Genomic DNA, 21,477 nt, shown 5'->3' on the forward strand with positions numbered 1-21,477 from the left:
ATTGCCTTTATTGCTCTGCACTGTTTCTCATTAATCAGGAATCCAGAGCCCTTGCTTTGGCCAATCAAGATAATGGCAAACTTTCCGTTTTCTCAGCATGTTCACCTAAGGACATCATCGAGTAACACAAAGGCCTTTAGCTCCAAGATATCTCACTTCTGGTTCTGTAAGTTCTCAGCAAACCTTTAATCTCCTTCCCCTGGTTTTCTGTAGCAGACTGAGCGCAGATGGCAGACGTTGCTCTCCTGTCCTGTAAGGCACAGGCTGGAGGCAAACAAAAGTTGTGAAGAAGGTCTGGGAGAGGCCACACAGCTTTGGTCCCTTCTTGGATTGCTCTAAGGACGTGAAACCCACTGTAACGTAACAGAACTCATGCCTGGATGTGACCTCGGCTTCCCTGCTCCTTGGACGACCATGGCATGGAGACGTGGGCTGGAAGCCTGCAGAGGTGACACCTGAGCACTGACCTACACCAGGTTTCTTTGCTGCATCCCCCAGATGCCCGTGCACCTCGATGGGGCTTGGGACAGAGCAGGCAGGGAGGGGAAAACCTACAGTGGGCTTCTCAGGTGGCTGGGGACGGCTGGGTGCTTGCTGGTGGACCACTTACGTTTGTGAGGAGGCACCAGCAAGTCCAGCGTCTTCTGGGACAGATTGGGCCAAACCAGCGAGATCTCCTTTCTCAGCTCAGCATCACACTGGTGCTGCTTGACACCCCCTGAAGAAAGGGAGAGGAAACAGGCACATCAATGAAAACCCTTGTCTGTTCAGCACATCCCACTGCTCGCACAGCAAGCGAAGGCATTTCCCCCTCTCCCATTTCTCAAGAGCACCAAACAGAAGCTGGGCGACAACTTAACCAGGAGGAGCCGAACAGAGCGGCGTTATTCAAGTGGCCAAAGTGAGGTCTCAGTACACAAGTGGAAAGTGATTAAAGTGTATGTGAGCCAACGGGTCTGCTCCCAGCTGAGTACACCACGCAGCTGGCAATTAAGTAGCTCATCTGAGTGACAGAGATTACTTTTCTAAGAGGAAAGCAATGGGAGGAGACTCTGGGTGCGCTGCGACAGGGCGGTTTGAACTCCCACGCTCAGTCTCATTAGGGAGGGTTTATTAAGGGCCCGTTAGTCCCACTAAAGACTCAATTAAACTTAGCACACAAAACTGAGCACGTAGCCACAAAGCGGGTCAGGAGCTCACAACCCGCAGCAGATATAAGCCTTGTGGTGGTGCCAGCGCTATCAGCTGCCCTGGCTCTTTGGTTCCCTTCCAGCGTGTGGCAAAAAGAAAGGAGGGGGAGCCTTTGGCAGCTGAAAAAGTCTGTGGGAATTGCCTTTGCTGACAGGTAACTAGGACCCTAAAATCAGACAAACTCTCAGGGCTTCAGTGGCCTTATCCAGAGTTATTACTGAAATATGGTGTCAGCCTCTAAAATCCCAGACAGTCCTAAGCGTGTCTTTGAAAACAAGCATCTGGTACTTGGGGTCACTCTGGGGGAGCTCTCCAGCAGCCTCAAAGTTTTGTCTTCTCTCAGCACTGCATGCCCAAAGCGTCAAAGTTTCAGTAACATTTGAGCAAGGTAATTAACACAGAGAGGCTGGAAGGTTGGCCTAAAACCACTTGGGAAAAGCACAGCACCCTAACCCAGCCTGCCCTTTGCTCACAAGAGCATCGTTACCTCCTGTTAGCTTTTAGATTTGGAATAAAAGTGCCTTGGCCCGTCATGCCTTGACTCTGACCCCAGCCAGCCTGATTAAACAGCGTACCAACCCACAGAAAAGGCCGGCGTGCTTTACTATGTTGCAGTGTTTATTCGGGAAGTTAAGCGCGTGCCTGATTAAACACTTAAATAACTTAATTTTATCCCCAGGCGCCTTGAGTCACTGCCTGGCCACCAGCAGACAGCAACGCTGCCTTTTTCACCCCCGTGCTGGAATAGCAAAGAAGTAAGGTGCGGAAACTCTCGTGGCTGTTAGAGAGCAAGGAGCTGCCCAGGGCTTTTTGGGGAGCTCTGCACATCTCGGCTGCTGCACCAGGGTACAGCCACCCCAAAGGGGTCGGCACTTCTGTGGTTTCAGGGCCGCAGCGCATCAGGGTGTGAGGCCCCACGTGCGGTCACGCATCGCCCCCCTCTCACCTGTGGCGAGTTTGATTTCGAGGGCGGTGCGGATCAGGGCCATCAGCGTGGACGTGAAGTGGACCGTCAGGTCCTCGGGCGAGATGGGCATGTTCATCCGCACCAGGCGCTGCGGGGAGGAAGGCGGGCACTGTGAGCGTTGGTCGGGATTTCTCCCCCCCACCCCGTCCCTGCCATCCCGTGAGTCCCCAGAGGCAGCCCCACAGCTGCCCCACTGCCGCCCCGATCCTTTTGTGCGCTGAGCTGAGGCATCTCATCCATAGCAGCTCCAGGCCCTCTCCTGGAGCAGGTCCGAGCTGTTGGCTGTGGCTGTTAAACAATTGATTTGCCAGCATTTGTACCGCAATCCTACAAAGAGATTTCTTCCCAAAGACGACGATTTTAATGTCCTCACCCCATTTCAGAGATAGCTATGCTGCTCCTGACGGTCTCCAGCTACGGTCCTACCTGCAGCCCAGACACGTGGCTGGCACTGGTGCCCCCTGCCAGGTCCTTGTGTGACGGTGGGGGAAAAAGAAGCCAGCACTGGCTCCTACATCAGTTACCTTCACCTCTATTCTGGCTCTGCAACAGGAGCAACAGCAGCCGACGGGACCTGGCGCTGCCAGCTGGAGCGAGACGATGGAGGACTTGCATCCACCACCAGAGGATGCGGCTCCATGCAGACAGCGATCATGGCTCAGGTTCTCAGGGGCTGTTTGGGGCTGGCTGCTAATGGGTAAAAGGGTAAAACTTTCGTTTTTGGAGACACGTGGGTTCGGTCTCCTGCCTCCTTTCCCTGTGGGCATCCCAGGAGCTCTGAAGATCTCCTCCCTTCAGTCAGTGAGCTACACAGCTCCATCCAGCTCTTACCCCCAGGGGAAGGAGCCGGGCTGGTGAGAGCAGGGCTGTTACTTCCCCCTCCTGTGCTCTTGCAGTCCAGGCATGCAGTAGTCCCTCCAGATCTGCACGTGTCTTCCAAGATCTTCAGCCCCAGTAGCAACTCCTTCCCCACCACCAGTCAGGACCACCTCCGACAGGGCGAATTCATCTCTTGTAAGCACTTTGGAAGCTGTGGCTCCCTTAACACGCCTGGCGTCAGAGCAGCTGAATGCAGACAGGCGGAAGCACCCCGAGCCTTGCTGATAACCTGAGCAATGCGTTTAAAGGATGGATTTCTTCTCCTTTGGCAATCTGCTCATTTCTCAGCTCCTCGGCTTTCAAAAGCCGTCCTGCAACCTCCTCGCTCGGAGCCTTATCAGACCAGCCCCGCATTCCTGCTCTTGGAGGGAAGTCACTGAGCATTAATCCGGCCGCGCAGAGCTCCACAGCGGCTTGCAAAGCCAAGCATTAGCCTGGCTGGGGCCCCTCGCTTGGGAGCGGATTTCATCTGTGTCTGAAAGCTGCTGGGGCTGTTATGTTGATCCCTATCAGCACACAGAAACCCTCTCGTTGTTCAACAGCAGCCCAGAGAGCTGAGCGATCCGCGTGGGGCTGCAGCAGGGAGGCTCCTGCTCCGCGTGCTGCGACACCGTGCAACGTTGAGGGCTGCTGGGAGACATCCCCGACACGCAGGAGTTGTCCTGCTGGTGCTGATGGGGATGGAGGGCACGGGTTTGGTGCAAAAAGCCTGCTTTTCAAGACATTCAGAGGGGGTGAGACCTCCTTGTTTATCTTGCTACGCATCTTTGGGTCTCATTATGCGCCGCACAAAAGACTCATGTAACAACATACCCCGTCTCCTAAAGGCTGAGACAAACCACTGTGATCTCAAAGAGCTCTTAAAGTGTGCCCAGAGGTTATCTTCCACATCCAACAAGCCTCTGAGAGGGGAAAATCAAAGGCAGGGCTCCCCTCCTTTTATAATTCAACGACGGTAGCAAATGCTGGCAAGGCCACATCTTTTTTTTTTTTTTTCTCTTCACTTGTGTCAAATGGAGCATCATTTTAATTCAGACTCCTGCCCTCAGCGCACAAAAAGTTAGCACAGAATTACTGCATCGGTGTGAGCCCACACACCACCGACAGCCCCACCACATCCCACCGCAGTGGGACAGAGTTCAGAGATGGAGAGAGAAAGAAGGTGCATGGCAGTGAGAGCAAGCAGGTGAGAAATAATTCCTCCAGGAGAGCTCTATCCTCACAAAAACCAACACCAAGCATCATTTGGGGACCGAGATGTCCCAGGTCTCCCCACTGACTTCCCAGCTTGAATTCACAACCAGGAGGCAGAGCACAGGGCGAGTCGCGGCTACACACACAGCAGGGCTGCAGGAAGGTCTTTCCTCCTAAACCGCAATCAAGGGGGAAGAACCCAGAGGGAGATTTTCCAAAGACAGAAAGAAGGAGGGGGAACACGCTTCCAAGTGTGCCAACATACAAACCGCTCAAACAGCTCAACCCGGACACCTTTAAGCCAAGGCAATTTCCAATCTAATAAACCTTCAACCTGCAGAGAGCTCAGCACAGGTCCTCCCACATCACCCAGACCTCGCTGGGGCTGGGCGGCTCCAGCCGTCCCCTCAGGAGATCGAAGTCCTGGTCCCACCTGGGGGAGCAGCCCCTGCAGCAGGATCTCTGCTGCTGGTCACCCCTTTGCTCCCTCTCTCCTCTGTTGGGGTGGCAAACTGGGGTGCATCCCCCCATCCTCTCCTGGGGCAGGTTTTTGGCAGCCAGTTGAGGTGCACAGGCACTGCAAGTTGCACCTCCCAAGGCAGCGCAGATGCCCATTTCTTAGCCAAAAATAAAAATAAAAAAGATGTGAAAGGGGACAGAAGTCCCTTATAACCCACTGCACCTAGGCCTAGCAGATTGTAGCTATGAGACTCCCTAAATCTCTGCCAACATCAGCCAGAGCAACTTTCTAGGAAGCCATTTGACAAAAAAAAAAGTGTATATCTAATGCATATACTGCATTTGGGGGACAGCTCCTGCCGAAGCAGGTGGGAGAAAGGAACTGATTCACATTTGGCTCAGAATAGCCCTGACACCACCCCACGCAGGGGAGAAGGCAGCTTGGTGGGAGGTGCTCGCGCTGTGTCCCCACACCGGCACCCAGAGGGGTGAGGGATGGGGTCAGGTGTGGGCACGGCCACCCGGAGGAGAGACCCTGCCCTCCCTGCCTTTAGCACCCTTTGATGCATTTCCCAAGCACCAGAAATGCAACTGAGAGTGCAAACAAAATAGAAATATTTTTTTTTCTTTCTTTTTTTCTTCCACTGATATTATAAAAAACACCCTTATGCCAACAAATATATCCACAGGAGAAACCTCAAACAAAATGCAGTGAAACACCAAAATTGTCAAAATGTCTCTTTCCAACAAGTGCAGAGCAAAGAATTTCAGTGACTTGAAACCTGCTTTCCAGGTTTTTTGGTTTTTTTTGTGAAAAGTAAAAAAAAGTATTCTAATTCATTTACATTTCTATAGGTGTTATTTAAAAGGGACTATCACCCAACGGAAACTGTTAAAATTTCTCAGAGTCAAATATTTTGACTGAACTAAAATTACTCTTTGAAAAATTAAGAACTTTGGATTTTCATCTCTAACCAAGATGGAAGAGAAAATCTCAATGTTACCCATATTGCACAGGTAACACTATGGGTAAAAGTAAAACCTGAGCCAGTTGTTTAGCCTGTACACATTTTCAAACAAAATTAACATCTCTCCTCATTTTTGCTGTCTCTTCTGGTTGAGGTCACGCTCCAAGACAAACCCTTACTGGTTCCTCACGCTTTGCAATAGGATGCAAAAATATGATTAAAAAATAGAGAAAAAAAACAATTTGTAATTTTTTCCATCTTTCTAGACTCCAGAAGGAAACCACAAGGGCACGCTGATGCAGATGGCAGGGGAGCAGATCCTTCCCTGCGCTAGCAAGGAGCTTGCGCTACTCTGGTGTGCCGTGGGAATCGATGGCCACAAATAAAGGGTGTTCAGGTGAATTAATAACTGGAGGGCAGGAAAAAAAAAGATAAAATCCACCCTGGCCTGGCAGGAAAGTGCTCCCTGTGCTGCTCCTCTCCCTCCCGCTTCCCCCAGGAGCACCCAAGGAAGGACACCCCGCAGCTGGTGGAGCCCTGCTCCTCTCCCCAGGGGGTGGCTGGGGAGCTCTCCTCCAGCCCTGGGCTTTCATCAGGAAGGCTGGGAGGGAGGGAGAGGGACTGGCACGTGGAGAGCTCGTTAATATTTCTGCAGGAAAAGGGCCCAGAGGCAGGAGCTGCAATATTGTCTCCAGAGTCCCCTAATTAGCTCTATGCACCATGAAAAGGGGAACGAGCAGATAACGAGATGGTGACCGATTACAGCTGGCCTACGGGAGGCAATGCTTTTTGCTCCAGTTACTTGCGTGGCCAGAGGGGTGCAGGCACCTCCCGGCAGAGACTTAATTTCAAATAAAGATATGGCTAACAAAACCAGATGTGTGTGTCAAATAGAACGGGCAGAATTTGTGCATGCTCAGTGTTCCATTTCTGAAGGTCTTCTGCTTGGCAATTTCTGGGGCAGTGTCCATTCAGACAGGGAACATCCAGTAGAAATGGCGAAATCCATCCCAGTGTCAGAAACTAATAGAAAATTGAGGCAGGGTTTGAGCAGGACCTGGGTGAGGCTGAGGTCTTCTGCTGGCTCCCAGCCTGGCCCAGAAAGCAAGCGCTGAGCTCAAGCACAAATATTCGCACTGTAAGTCTTACTCACCATTGCGTTTGCCCAAACGGTAGCAGGAAGAGGAGCACACTGAGGTGCAGGTGCTGGGAAGCTAGCTGGCACCCTGATGGATTTTAATTATTAAGAATACCCTACCAGCAGCTCCCGAACAGCCTCTGGGACAAGAACTGCTGTGGGAATAATCTCCAAATGTGAATAAATTCAGGACGGTGGAGCCCTGCTTGTGGAAGACGAGGCTGAATTCGGTGAATAAATTATTTGCTATGAATAATTCACCCTGACCTAGTTGTGATTAGTCTGCTCTGATTTAACTCTTCTCTCAGCTTCAGAGAGGCTGCCCGAGCCTTCCTCCCCCCCACAGCAAGGGTGGATGTGGGTTAGATATTAGGAAGAAGTTATTCACTATGAGGGGGTGGGAAGCTGTGGATGCCCCATCCCTGGAGGCGTTTTGGACAGCCTGGGCTGGCGGGAGGTGCCCTTGCCCTGCTGGGGACAGCACCACCGCGTCCCCAGGACTCAGCCCCAGGCTTTAGGGCAATGCAGTGCTGAACAGAGAGGTTTAGCAGCACCAGGAGCATTTCCTTCAGCCATTTTAAAGCCCCAAGCTGTGTGGGTCATTTTAAAGCCCCAAGCCATGTCCGTCAGCTGGGATGCGCACACCTCAACCACGAAGCTCTCCACGTCTCTGTGTAACACGCAGCCCATTTTCCTGTGGTACCTCCTCAAGGGGAGGTAGGCGAACAGCCACGAAGTGCAGGGTTCACATACACCTGCTGGAAATACTCCTGCTGCTGGATAACATTAAAAACCAGGACCCTTCGCCCCAGACAAGCTGATTCTAAAAGGCCTCCAAGTCCCAATGAATGGTGTAAAACCAAACACCCCCAACCTGCCAGTGGGCCAGAGATCAAACCTGAAGGCACCAGAGTGAAGTCAAAGTGGTTTTCATCCCTCTTTCCAACCTACTGAGCAGAAAATATTTTAAAAGGCATTTCTGCCCTCCTTGCCCCCCACCCCGGTGCAGGATAGAGCTCTCCCGGTGCCCCAGGACCCCGACATGCACGGCCGGAGGGCGGCGAGCCGCGCGTACGGAGCTCGGCTCAGGCTGGGCACGCCGACCGAGGGGGACGGCTGAGAAAGGGGAACCAGAAAGCAAGAGGAAGGAAGGACGGCAGCCTGTGGGGCTGCAAGGAGGGATAAAAACGAACGAAACAAGTGCTCACACACACTGAGAAGGGTGAAGACGGGAGAAACACAAGAAACATTAACAAATGGAGCAGACTGGGAAAAATATATATATATGGAAAGGAAAAGGATGGACATGTGGGGCAAAAGAGCTTTTGCCAGACAGAAGAATATTTAAAAAAAATATTTAGAGGGAGAGAGCAGAAATAGTGCAGAGACAAAGCCCTGCTGCTGGCAGTCATTGCCTCTCCTTGCTTGGTTGCTTGGAAGGGGTGTGGATGGGCTGCAGCATCCTTCCTGAGCCTCCCATCATCTGGGAGGGCAGCTGGTGATGCTGGTGGGTGTAGGACTAGGGGACTCCATGAGCCACCCGCAGCCTTATTCTAGGGCAAGATGCTCAGCATGAAGCTGCCTCTGGGTGCGTGCTGCTCCTAACACTGCCTGCAGAATTGGAGGAGGGAGGGAACTAAAGCGGGTGCTGCCTCCCTGTGAGGGTGTAATTTAAGCAGCAGCCGTAGCTGGGAGCAGGGCTCAGCCCAACCTGTAGCCTTACACCATACGAAAAATCCAGATCTGGTCTCAAGTCCATATTTCTGCAGTTTAGGGCTCTTCGATAATGTGCAAAATTAATAAGATCATCCCTAGACTCAGCACTCTGAAGTTCAGTTGAGGTTCAAGTTGTTCGGCTGGAACCCAGCTCTAGTTCTGGCTCAGCCCTGCACAGGCTTTAGAGGTTTCTAAGTAGATAGGCAAAAATTAAAGATATCTTAAGAAAAGTCTATTTTAGAAGCAAACTATTCATGTGTACCTGAGTTCTGTGGATGTGCTCTGCAGACAGAAACTAGGTACCAGGTAACTCACAAGGAGAAGGCAGACCTGGGAATGCACAGCAGCGGTGCCTCTGCCCTGCGAAATCTGCTGCAGCAGCTGAGAACATCACACAGGGGCACGGAGACACCTCGCTATGGAAATCAGCCCTGTTTAAAATGCTTCTTTAAATATATATTTCTTTGGTATTCCCTTTTCCCCTCTCTTCCTTTTTAATTGCACGAGACTGGGGGGAAGACAAAGGGGCAGCTTGATGCTTGTGGCGCACACGTGTGACCACAGCACCGAACTGGCTGCCCAGCTGCAAACACCTACAGCCCAGCTCCCAGCCGTGACCTGCTCCATGTGAAAAGTCAAAGGAGACTCAGAGGTGCTAAAAGGAGCCATTGATTACTTTAAAAGCTTTGGGTTTGTGTGCATAATTGCTGCCTCTGTAGAAGTGCTGTCTAGCTGCCCATCTGTCTGAAATAGCTAAGAGCTGGGACTCGGTTTCTTGAGGGCATTCGTGGTAAGGTGGGCATGAATTGCTCCTAGCAGAGATGCTTCTTCAAAGCAGCTACCATAGTGCCCAGAAACACAACAAAACGAATACAGAAAAGATATCTAACTGGCTAATTTTAAGGTTGTGTTTACTTTTTAAAATCCTACTACACTGAGGAAGGATCTTACAGGACATCATTTTTGAGTCTCTTCTTGCTGCTACATGCCCCGCACAAAGGCAGGCTGAGGTTTGGGTTTAGTTTAAGTCACTTTACAAAAATCTTGCTTTCATATGGGCTCAGTAAAAAAAAAAAAAAAAAGGAAGGAGGTTGTGGTCTGGATCCACTGCACCCCATTTCACCAAGCACAGCGAGGTGCAGAAGGTGGGCTTGGTGGTGGCCAAAATGAGGTCAACAGCAGAAAAACAGACCAAAAAGACAACAAAAAAGACCCCGTTGAGTTTGATGGACACTGAATAACCCAAATTCTAAGTGCCTGGGACAGACTTCTCCCTCCGAAGCAGTGAGGTTCAGTGTTCAAAGATCCCAAAGAGTTGCCCCTGCAGACGCCCAAGCTCTGTGCGAGCTGTCGGGAGAGCAGCGCGGCTTTTCTGGACCTGCTCTGTGATTTCGGCTCTGTCTACCCGAGTTTCCACTGTGTTCATCAAGGCAGCAGCTAGCAGCCTTTTGGATATAATGCTTTTTTTTGTGGTTCAATTAAAAAGTTTTCAGAATCAACAGTCAGTTTGAATGATTTCTTCATCTTACCGTCTTAAATGTTTTGCATTAAAATAATTTCTTTCACGAGGGTATTTAAGGAGCCCTTCTGGCATTGCCTCTGCTTAATAGCTTGCTAACTCCTACAGCACTGCCTACTCTAATTACGCCAATCTAATTTAGTGGGGGGGGAAAGCACCATAACACTGAAGGACTAGTGAGAGCGGGTAGTCAGAAGCGGTAAGAAGACAAATGGGGATTGTAGTGGCAGGGTAATTTGCTCGTTAGCATCCTCCCTCCCCAGCGTAGCCTAAATGGAAGCAGAATGAGAGAGAGAGAAACACTGATAGAGATAGCAGAGACACAGTAAGAAAGACAAACCGACGTGCCATCGTTTCAAAGACCAAAAAAATGGTTACAAAAAAAAAAAAAAAAGCAGCAGATCCAAACTCCAGGCTGCTCGGGAAGCAGATAGAGCGCTAGGAAGAGCCCAGGACAACCACACTAACGTCACAGAAACCCGGCACCCGCTGCAGCCACAGCACAAAAAGCTGGTGGGTTGGCAGGAGCTGCTGGGGTGGTCTACCTTATAGGCAACGCGAGCAGGGCATTTCTTTCCAAGGCCTAGAGGTGGGGACATGTGTCTCAGCATCTCATACATGTCTGTGTAACTGATGCGCCCGCTTGGAGTCAGAGGGAGAGAGGCAAAAGCAAAAGGAGACGGAAATCAAAGCAGACCGGGGTGGGGGGAAAAGGGGAGGTGGGGAAGGGAAAGGGCAACACAGCGGGATAAATGAGAAGGAGAGAGAGAAAAGGGGAAGCGGACAAGAGAACAGAAATCTGGTTAATCAGGTTTCTCAGGAAAACGGAACCAAAGTAAAGAGGTGGGTGAATCGAGAGGCTCTCCGCTCCCGTTCCTGCGGTTCGGCGCCCAGCGTCTCCACGGGGAACTGCCACGGCCCCTGCAGCAGCGGCCGGGAATGATTGAGGTCTTGTCCGGGGGGGAGGCATGGGGAGGGTTTGGGGGGCTCTTTTGGGGGTGGAAGGGCTGCTTCCTGCCCCCCCAAACCAGTCCGAGAGGTTGTGGTCACCATGCCGGGGAGAGCTGGTAGGCAGAGTTATGGGACAGGGGGCTCAGAGAAAACGCTCAGCTTTCCCTCAGTGCATGGAGAGTTTGGTTTGGGGGTTAGCTTATGGGCTACCAGCAAAGCAAAAAACCAATCCTAATTTGCTCAGAGACACAGACTGGGGCTGCTCTGACTCCAAGCCAAGGGAGCAATTCTGCAGAACCCCAAACAGCCTGAATTTGGGGCTGGCAAAACCCCAACCCAGCACTCAATCTGTAGGACAGTGGAGGCAAGGGGATTTGTTTCTGCCGTACTTTTAATGGGCCCCTCTTTCCTCACGGCAATGTCCACCACTTGTTTCCACCAGCGAGGTTTGACTGGCTGTCCCGCGTGCTAGAGGGAGCTGGGAATTGCAGAGATTTGGGCACAGGCCCTAAGACCCATCCCTTAATGATGGCATCTCCCTTCAGTGCATGCTGCTGGCAACTGAAATCCTGCCCCGAAAAGCACGGCAGGCAGACACAGCAAGGAATGCTCCTGCTTCTCCTTTTTCTAACTGGGAACATGCCTGTGGGAATCTCATTTTGCTTCACTAATATTAAAAACTTGGAAAAGCAGGAAAAAATTGCCATTTCCGCTGTACCAGGAGGAAAACTGAGACCTAAGCACTCCTGAGACCCTTTCCTCGAGCAGGGCAGCTGCAGAAGCAGGCACTGCCCAAACCCTGCAGAAAGCATCGATGCAGAAGGGGGTGGACAAGAGAACTTACCCAGCCAGCACCATCTAGTCCTGCCCTTAGTAACTAATGCCCTCAGCATACCTCCCAGGCTTTAAAGCCCAGAGCTAATTTGAAGGCTGATGAGAGACACAAATTGTAATTACAGCCAACAACTTCCCCCTGGCCTCCCTTTTCTGCCCCTGTTCCTGGCAGAGGCCCCGTGCCTCCTCTGCAATGCGAGTTAACCCTTAATCCCTTGCCAGGTGAGGGAATTACCCGGGCTGGAGTGCTCGAGAAGAGCCAGGGCAGGCTCCTCGCTGGCTGCTTCCTCCTGCCTCCCCTCTGCTCCCCGTGCACTGGCAGCAAGGAAATCCCTCCTGTCCTGGGACTGCACTGGCATCCAGTGTCTGCCAGTGCTGATGTCTTGGCAAGACCTGTCCTCAATTCCCCCCTTTGCTTCCAAGCTGGGGACTCCTTTCCTGGGCCAGGAGGTCTTCTGGTATGCCCCCAGTAGCTTGATTCACACGTGTTGCTGCCAGGGCAGCCTCTGGCTGCTACAGTGGGGTAGACTCAAAGCTCTCCCTTCATCTCCCCCCGCCTGGACACCCGTCCCTACTGCCCGGTCCCCAGACCAAATGCCCCTTCAGCCCAGGAAAGCAAAGGGTTCAGATGTGAGTCACTCAAGCAGAGGGGCAAGGCTCTGAAGCCCCAGAAATGGACTTGATGCTCCCTAGAAATCTCGGGACAACATTTCTCTCCGGTGTGTGTATATATACAAAGATAAAAAGCTGCGCTGCTTTTCCCCAGCACTTCCCACCCAGACCTGCGAGGTGCAGGTCGAGGGTTTGCTGTCTCATAAGGCTGCCTGGCCCCAGCCAGCTGGGTGTGGGAGGGGACGGGGACAGGGATGGGCGAGATGCTTGGAGGAGCGAGGAGGCAGTCCGTCAATCATTCCTTGGTCAGGCAAGGGGGCGGTTACGTTACGGTTTCTGTTCTGTACCCTTTGCATTTGCACTTGGGGCGTTAAAAAAATAATAAAAAAATAGAAACGAAACCAAAACTGAGAATGCTGGAGGGAGTCTCTGAAGTTGCAAACCTTGTATGCCACCCTATGAGGGCACTTCTTTCCTAAGCCCAGGGGTGGAGCAATTACACGTAACAAATTGTACATATCCTTATAATGAATCCGGCAACTGGAAAGAAAACATCAGATATTACGAGAGCACAAACCACGGGGAATCAGCCTTCCCTCTTCCAAACAGGAGAGACTGGAAGGACAAGGCGTGCTGAAAAGCAAGGTTAGTCTGACAGCAACCAGGTTTGCAGAGAAAGAGGCACCTTAACACAGACCGAGAGAGGGAGAGGACTTCCAGCGGCTCAACAAAAGCCATATACGCACGTTTTCTTCTGTGAAAACCGTCCGTGTCACACGGCAGACTTTCCAGCCCTTGCATTTAGTTACCTTTATCACTGTGTTTTATTTCCCTGTGCCTGAGCATCTGCCTACAGACACCTACCCACTGCCCCGGCACGGCAGCAGCCCTGTGAAACCAGAGCCCACAGCACACAAATGGCCTAATTACTGGATTATTACTGGGATTCAAATGAGCTGGTTCAAAAGAGCTTGGGAACCTCCACCTCCCACCGTTATTACCTGCACAGCCCCAGCAGGGCCATACTTTGCTGCGTGGACAGCAAACAGTTTGCTGGAGGGCCAGCAACTGCATCTCAAGGGGCTTCGCAGGGCCACCGGTGCTGGGAAAATGGAGCTTTCCTCACCAGGAGGCGAAATCGGACGCTTCGTGTTCAGTTTCATTAACTCACAACAATATTTTCAGCCAATTTAACAGTGGGATTAGATTTCTTAATCTACTGCAAGTAACCAAATCATGTACAGAAAGAGCTGTGCTGAACTTCAAAACGACCTCTGAAGAAAAATGAGATGATTTGGCTTCACTGTGTTTATTTTGGTATGTTGTATAAAGAAGGCTGGAATATTTTGGAATAGCTCCTTCAATATTACTGCTTTTTTGGACGCGAAAAATTAAGGTCTATTCAAAACCTTCACAATCAAGTCAAAACTATTAATTTAGAAACAGATCAAATGGGACTGTGCAAGTCTTGGCTGCAGGCCTGACCATAGTTATAAAAAGTATATTGGCTTAACTGAGTCAAGTCAAGTGGTATACCAAAATTTTAGAATGGTTTTGCAAAATCAGCATGTGGAAAATACAAATGAGCTTTTCCCTGCCTTCTCTGGGAGTCGATGGGAGCCCTCCTTGGCTGTCCCTTGTGCCAGCAGCACCTCGCCCAACGCTCAGCAATGACGATGGCAGCAGCAGGACCGAGCGACATCTCTAATATCGCTAAAGCGTGTGCATTGGGGAAGGGGGTACAAGGGACAAAATTCTCACCTTATATGTTCTAAAAAATAAAGGTGGACTTAAATCCACTTTTCTTTTCTTTCCTAGTTCATCCTTCAATTCAGAATTATCCTGGTTAGCTTGCAGCCCTGGACCAACCCAATGGCTGTTAGTTCTCTCGCTCTCTCCTTTTCTGTGATGCCTGAGGCTTCTGCTGCCTCTAAATCCAACAATGGTACCACACTTACCTGTCCTGAATGTTACACGCATTTACAACAGCTGCTAGCTGCTTTTTTTTTTTTAACTTCTTTTTGAATATTATTCCCCAGAAAATTTTAGATCAAATTGGAGGTTGAAAGAAAGACAAAGGTGGTTATAAGAAAAGCATCAGAAATAGGTATGTAAATACACACATAGTAACCTTATGTTGAAAATACTACCATAACAAAAGCAGAACAATACTTGTATTTTTCCTCAGGCAGCATCTTTCACCGAAGGACTCAAAGTGGACAAGCACAGTCATTTCTTTTTGTGTGGGACTACCAAGGAGGAGACTTTGAGAGAGGGCATGAAACAGTGAAGGATGGCAACACAACCTGGTGCTGCCTGGGAGTCTCATTTCGTGCAAATTGTACCCTGGTGGTTATTTACCATTGCACTACATATACGTGTACTGGGAGCCAAAATGCTGTGAAGAAATGACTGACATGGAAAAAGACAAATTAAATGGACATTTTCTTTTAGTGAGTTTCACCAACCAAAGGACAGGTCCTCTACAGCCCTGAATCTTCAGATCACAACCGGGTGATTTGTCCTGCTGGGAGCTCTGCCTTAGGCACCGGGATTAATCTCAATCCTCAGATAACTACCGGGAGATGTAATGTCCAGAGCTTCACAGAAGTTCAGCCCAAATGATCAAAAAATCCGTTCTGGCTTTAAACTACGAATGAATTTCACATTACTTTTAAATTGCAGAAGTGCTAGTCCCACTTGTGAAAACATAAATGATTTCAGTGGAACTATTCACACATGGAAAATCCAGAACGTGCACATGTTTTGAGACCCAGCCTCAAGTATCATGTCTTGGCCGTCCCTTGGTTTGCAGTTTGGCCCCCCCTGTCACTCTGCCAACATCAATAGCTTCACACCAGAGCAAAACAGGAACAAGGTTAGAGGAAAACAGAATTAGGATCTTAATATTTGCTGTATTTTGTATTAATAGCTCTAGAAGTGAATGGTTTGCCCCGAGTGCTTCACAAAATTTAACCTTTGTGCTCAGAGTTAATAGAGCAAGAAAATCTTTAAACTTTCTTGGATGGAAAGCTCCTGAACACATAAACATTAAAAAAAACCACAGAGGTATTTATTTTTTCCCTTGCATGTGTGTGACTTCTCCCACAGATGCTAATCAGAGCCCAGATCATGTTTTAAGGAGAAAAAGGGTGCTCCCAAGTTCTCTGTCTCATTGAGATTTTCTAGTGGTAAGAGATAGGATTGGATTTGAAAAAGAAAAATAGCTATTTATTGCCTGCCAAGTACCCACAAAGGATGTGTCTGTAGTATAAAGCACGTGGTAACGGAAATCTGCTTAGAGATTACGAGCTGCTCGTATATGTGCCATATATATGCAGGCTCGTGGTATAGATAGCTCTGAGATAGTTAAAATTGCACACAGTTCAGAGAAATGCAGTCGTTCTGGAATAGGTTTACATTTAGAGTTAGCCTAAATCAATTTAAGTGAGATTTTTAAGCAGCTTAATTGCATCCTAGCAGGGAGTTTCAGATCCTGATTATACAACCCCTTTCTACATCTGTCTCTGCTGAAGGGAAGCAACAACAAAAAGTGGAAATATTGGAGGAGCTGGAGGCAGATTCATGGCAAATACAGAGGAACTCACTGCAGAGTAACTCAGGGGGAGGACGGCGGAAACAAATTTAGCAGGGCTTGGAAAAAAAAAAGCCTCCCAGCAGGCAAATGCCCAAGCTGCAGAATGTTACTGAAATTCCTGTGACCTGTATCTCAGAGCATCTAAAGATGAAAATAAGTCAACAGGACTGTTGTGCAGTGGCTTTCTCTGGGCAAGGGAGAAAAGCAATATGTTGAAGTCAGTGTTGCTCTAAAAGTGATTGCCAGTCAAAGCTATTTGCTTATATTTTGAGTTCATAAAATGCTGCAGCGGTGGCTCTTGGGTCTACCACTGCCCAAAGCCCCTCCTCCGGGGCCGTGCTACCAGCATAGAGGTGCAGCTTCCCCTGTGATTGTCTTTGAACAGGAAAAGCAAAGACAAAACGTTAAAACCAAATACCTCGCTGTCGGGTTGCGAGAAAAGCATTTTCTCCTTTAACATGCCCATGTATCAGGAATGTTTTATCGGTGGCTCACTGAGAACGGACACGCTTCCAAAGTCAGGCTAACTGCATTTTCTTATTGTTATTTCACGTGTCTTAGATTTCAACTGAAAACCCAAAAAGCTAAAATATTATTTATAAAAAAAAATTCCCCTCTACAATGATGATGTCATTAGAAGGAGGCTTCCAAGATCAAAACATAAGCTTTGATGAGAAATGTCTGTTTAAAAAAACGCGTTTTCAGCAAACCAGCCTTATATTAAGGATCATTGCATCACTCCCTGCTGCCTCACAGGTGCATGCAAGGAAACGATGAATTCTGGGCCACAGCACTTAATGTGGAGACCAAGCAGTGATCAACTCCTTTTAAGGAGAGACATCATTGTGAAAACTTGAATTTTCTTTTTTGAGTGCGACATCAGTGCTCTGCACAGGATTTGTGAAGCTGCTCAGGCGGTTCTCAGCTAGGAGAGGAATGCTGCCTGACCAAGGAGTAGCAAGATTTAGCTTCACAAGTTATTGAAAGTGCTGCCAATGGCAAGAGATTCAGCATAATTTTATCTTCTGACTGGGATGCAGGAACCAAAGGCAATCAAAGCTGCTTTTGGAAATGTTAAACATCTTTTCTGCTTGGCCTTTTAGCCAAAATGACTTGAATTTACCATACTATTTTTTGGCTGTGTGCACACATGGGCTGGTGCTGGTTGTGTTTGTCTTTACTGAGTTGTTGGTTTTTGTCTGTCTCATATCTACTGAACGGAAATTCCCTTGTAATGACATCGGTTCATCTCCAATACATGGTAAATTGAACTTGGAGTATTCTCCTCCAATGTTACTTAAAGCCTTGGCATTTTTTTTTTTTTACTTCTGGAGCTGTGCTCACATTTAGAAGTCTGTGTGTGTGCATATCTGATACCTACACACAATGCATATCCTTTCCTCCATGTGCAAGCATAACAGCATACATACCAGGCAGCTGGGTCATATTCAGCCCAGACACGAACAAACTCATCCAAATGATGGGGCCCAAGGATGGAGGAGTCTCTCGTCAGGTATTCAAAGTTGTCCATAATCACAGCCACAAATAGGTTCAACATCTGCAGAGATGAAGCAATGATGGAATTAGGGATAAGAAAGAAAAAAAAAAAGCAGGAATGTAACAGGGTTAAGATTTCCTTAGCAGGATGTGGGGTTTCTACACTGTGACCAATTTAGGAGCAGGAATTGTCTACATCTCCTACAGAAACTGCTTTTTGCTCTCAGGAGGGTAGCACGGCCCTGTCCTCCTTGCTGCTATTTCAAAATCCCTGCAGGAGCCAAGCACTGCAGGCAGATGGGGAAGGCAGCGACCCTGGAGTCCTCCGAAGTGTTTGCCAGGAATATCAGCCCCTGTCCCCACCTGAAACCCACCATGGCCTCAGGCCAGAAGGATGCAGGCTTACAGGACGTTGAGCAGAGAACTTCTGAAACCACGTGGATTTTAATATATAGAGAAAAAAAATACTGTGAGGATATGCTGATGGGCAAACATTTTTCTCCTTACAACTACAAAGTGAGGCGCTTGATTTTCCCATTCTTAGAGCATGGCTACTTCTTTCCAAATAACGGCCCAAACCACACAAACAACTCAGCGCAGGGCAGCACCACGGGGTGCTTCTGACAACCTCGAAAAGACCAAGCAGCAGCTGCACCCCAGGAAACAACCTTGGCAAACCCAGCCCTGGGTGCCCAGGGACCTGCTGCCACCTCCTCCTCCCCTGCCCTCTCCAAGGCAGTTCCAGCTTTGTGTACGAGGCAGGTTTGCAGGCTCATGACCATCGTTTGTCACCATCTCCATCACTCGTGAGGTTCCCCAGCATGACCGCGGACTGCCTGGGGCTGCCCCCTCACGCCAGCACAGGCTGGCCCATGAGCTGCTGCTGCTGCTTCACCGACCGGATCGTGCCAGCTCTTCCAGCACTTTCATAGCAAGGCAAATCAAGATAAAACGGCTAGAAGAAAAGCCGTTCTTCAGCCTGAACATCCTATTTTAAGCTCATAACAATTCAAACCTTCAAAGATCCCCTGAAAGACAAGGGGCAGGACACATAAAAAAGCTCCTCTCCCTAATGGCTGTTAACAGAACTCTGCAAAGGCTTTTGGTTTATTCAGTCTCCTCTCGTTAAAGCCAACGGAAGAGACACCAGGATTTCAATGGGAGAAGATCAAGCTGCAGCTGGCAGAACGGAAGAGCAGGAGGGCAGGTGGGAACGGATGCTCCTGTGCCAGAGAAAGACCTGAGGGGCACGAGGAAGGCTTCTGTCCTTTTGTCACTCGTAGGGAGGCCGAGCTGCTGCTCTAAGCCACGGCCACAAAGCAGCAAAGCCGAGCCGAATGTGGATGTCCCCACCTGGTCAGCACCTGCCAGCCATAAAAGCAAATCAGACAGTGGAGGTTCGGGGCTTGTGCTGTTTAGAAGCGATATTCCTGAGCGGTCTGGAGGGAGAGGCCCTGACTTTGGTGAACACGTGGTACATGGGGTCCTGCTGGGACGTGATCCACCGGTGCCAACAAGCACAGTCCTTAATGAATCACCCACACAACAATCCAGGGCTGTCCAAACTAGCTCTGAATAAGCTTCTCAAAGACTGGAAGCACCATGAACACATCAGCAGTGCTCGCTCACACAAGGTGAGGAGCACCCAAACGGGGCATTGCTGTGCCAGGACCCAGCCTGGCAGCGCCTGCTCGGCTCCCTCCCACAAACACACACGGCCATCTGGGTGTGCTGAAGGTGTTCGGGGTGTTTCTGAAGATGCTGAAGCTCTCAGGACTGCTACAACATGGGCAATGCTGCAGGAACCCCTCACTTATCACGGTACCCCCAGAGCATCGAGAGGTAGCACAACTTTTGTGAGTCTGCCTCTTGATCCCAAGCCCCTTGCACTGATCCCAGCTCTGGCCGTGGCTCAGGACAGTTTTCCCTTGCTTGCATAAAGCTGCTTCTAAAGTTCCTGTATTTTTTAATTTCAATTTATATTTTCCTACTGCGTAAATCTACAGGAGGAAAATGATGTCAGGCTGGCCATCCGCAAAGAGCAAGAAACAACACTGAAAAACAAACATTACCCAATTTCCCCCACCGTTTTCCCCACGGTGTAACACCACCCAACAAACCATTAAAACATTCCCTCCCGGCTGGGCTGTGGCTCTGTAATGCTTTAATCGCCTGTGGGGACCCACACGCTTCCTTGCAATGAAGTGCTGAGCGCATGTTAAGAAATGAGTTCCAGCCCTGGTCGCCCCCCCGGCTCCTGTGGGGGCTCCCCCCTCGCCCTGCCAGCAGACCCAGGCTGTGGTTTCACTGGGTGTGCTGGGAGCGCTGGCTCGGAGGCGAAGCTCACGCAAAGCCGTGGTTTGCACACGTGTGCCCCAGCCTCCGTGCCTGCTACTGCATTTCCAGGCAGACGTCAGCCAGGAAGGGTGAGCTGGGGGACATCGGGGTTTTGTTTATTTTTTTTTTTTTTCTTTTTTAAAGAAAAGGCTTTAGGAACAATGACGCGCTTGAAAATACCAATGAGAACGTCTGATGTTAGGGAAGGATTTGTACAAGAAAGGATTTAGGATTTAAAGTACAGAGTGCTGAAGGGATCTGTAAATGGAGCATTAACTTTGCATGAGCTTTCAGGGCTCCACGTTTTTTAATATATGCAGAAGAAATAATCCCCAGGATGTCAAAAGGGCAGCAGCAGCTGGACAAAGGAACTCAGTAGGGGCCACTGAAGCGGCTCTATCTATGTATGGCATCAAACCGCCACATGTACCTCTTTTTCCTGGTTAAAGGTTTCAGATGATAGCAGGGATTAGCTGCACAAAGCATCGAATCTTATATTTTAAAAAATCAAGCCATGGAACTGAAAGCAGGCTTGATACGTAGCTTTTTGGGACATTTCAGAGCTGTGATCTTTATCTCTTGCTGCTTGAAGTTTAATTGGGTCCCTGTCCCTGGTTTTCCATTCCTCTGCCCCAGAAGTGTAGGGAAGAACCAAGCCCTGAGAGCAGAGAGGTTTTTATGCACACAAGTGATTACAAAGACACTGGCACCTATTAAAAGCTTAGGCTCAGCCCCGTACGATGGCCACGGGCATAAATCAAGCACATCAGCTCCACATACTTTCATGTCTAAAGCTTTCCTGACACCATCTCAGAAGAAAATGCATTTATTTGTCAAAGAAAACAAAATACACCATCTAACAAGCGTGATGCTCCTGGCTGCCTGCTACAAGCACTTCTGCACCAATGTTATCTCGGCCATTCTCTCCCTGCCCTCCCCATCCCTTTCTTCAAAGGGCCACGTTACAAATCAAGACAAAACAGATTAATGCTTAATTCCAAATATTAGACCCCCCGTGGGAAGAAAGATAAAACCCTTCCCTTTAAACTAATGACTAAATGGTCTCTTCGGGGATTAAAGGGATTTTATCACCAGGATGATAAATGGGTTTAGCAAAGCGGGCTCGTAACGTTGTACAAATCCCAGTCAGGGCGAAGGGGAAACAAGGGGGTGGGGAGGGCTTGGCAGGAACCAGCCCAGCACCCGTGTTCTAGGAGCAAAGGGGACTGACTTACCAGGAAGGAGCAGAGGAAGATGAAGGACACGAAGTAGAAATAGGCAAAGTCGCTGCCGCACTCGTTCTTGGTGAGGCCGGAGAGGGGGTCGCAGGCCCGGCTGCTCAGGCACGACAGCATGATCTCGTGCCAGGCCTCCCCCGTGGCGCTCCTGCGGGAGGGCAAGAGGAGGGGGTGAGCTCATTGCTGCCCAATTAACTGAGGTAATCAGGAGGAAGGTTGTGTCCAGGTGGTGAGAAAAATATTTGCATTAGGAGTCCCAGCGGCCAACAAAAGAAAGGAGAATATTTCCCTCTGTTATGGGGATGTAAAAGGAACCAAACAGGCTCAGATAGGCTATGCTTAGGTTATGGAGAATAAAGCCAGATGGAGTTAAGTAAGT

The 21,477-nt window shown here is 49.5% G+C and overlaps 1 protein-coding gene across 14 annotated transcripts in view; it reads right to left on the bottom strand.

The window, feature by feature from the left end:
* The window catches only part of LOC308180364 (voltage-dependent N-type calcium channel subunit alpha-1B-like), a 283,793-nt gene that overhangs the window by 14,676 nt on the left and 247,640 nt on the right, over positions 1–21,477 (bottom strand). For 12 of the 14 annotated variants that reach the window (XM_080561843.1, XM_080561849.1, XM_080561844.1 and 9 more), the window contains 5 exons: positions 21,096–21,246; positions 17,457–17,584; positions 10,577–10,673; positions 2,138–2,246; positions 611–718 (listed from right to left, as the gene is read on the bottom strand). In XM_080561843.1, the coding sequence (XP_080417969.1) occupies positions 611–718; positions 2,138–2,246; positions 10,577–10,673; positions 17,457–17,584; positions 21,096–21,246 (593 nt within the window). Of the gene's footprint in view, positions 1–610; positions 719–2,137; positions 2,247–10,576; positions 10,674–12,871; positions 12,969–17,456; positions 17,585–21,095; positions 21,247–21,477 lie in introns of all 14 variants that reach the window. The other 2 variants (XM_080561842.1, XM_080561845.1) reach the window with 1 other exon arrangement.

Source organism: Anser brachyrhynchus, assembly GCF_964034855.1.
Source record: "Anser brachyrhynchus genome assembly, chromosome: 19".
In the NCBI taxonomy this organism is placed as follows: Eukaryota; Metazoa; Chordata; class Aves; order Anseriformes; family Anatidae; genus Anser; species Anser brachyrhynchus.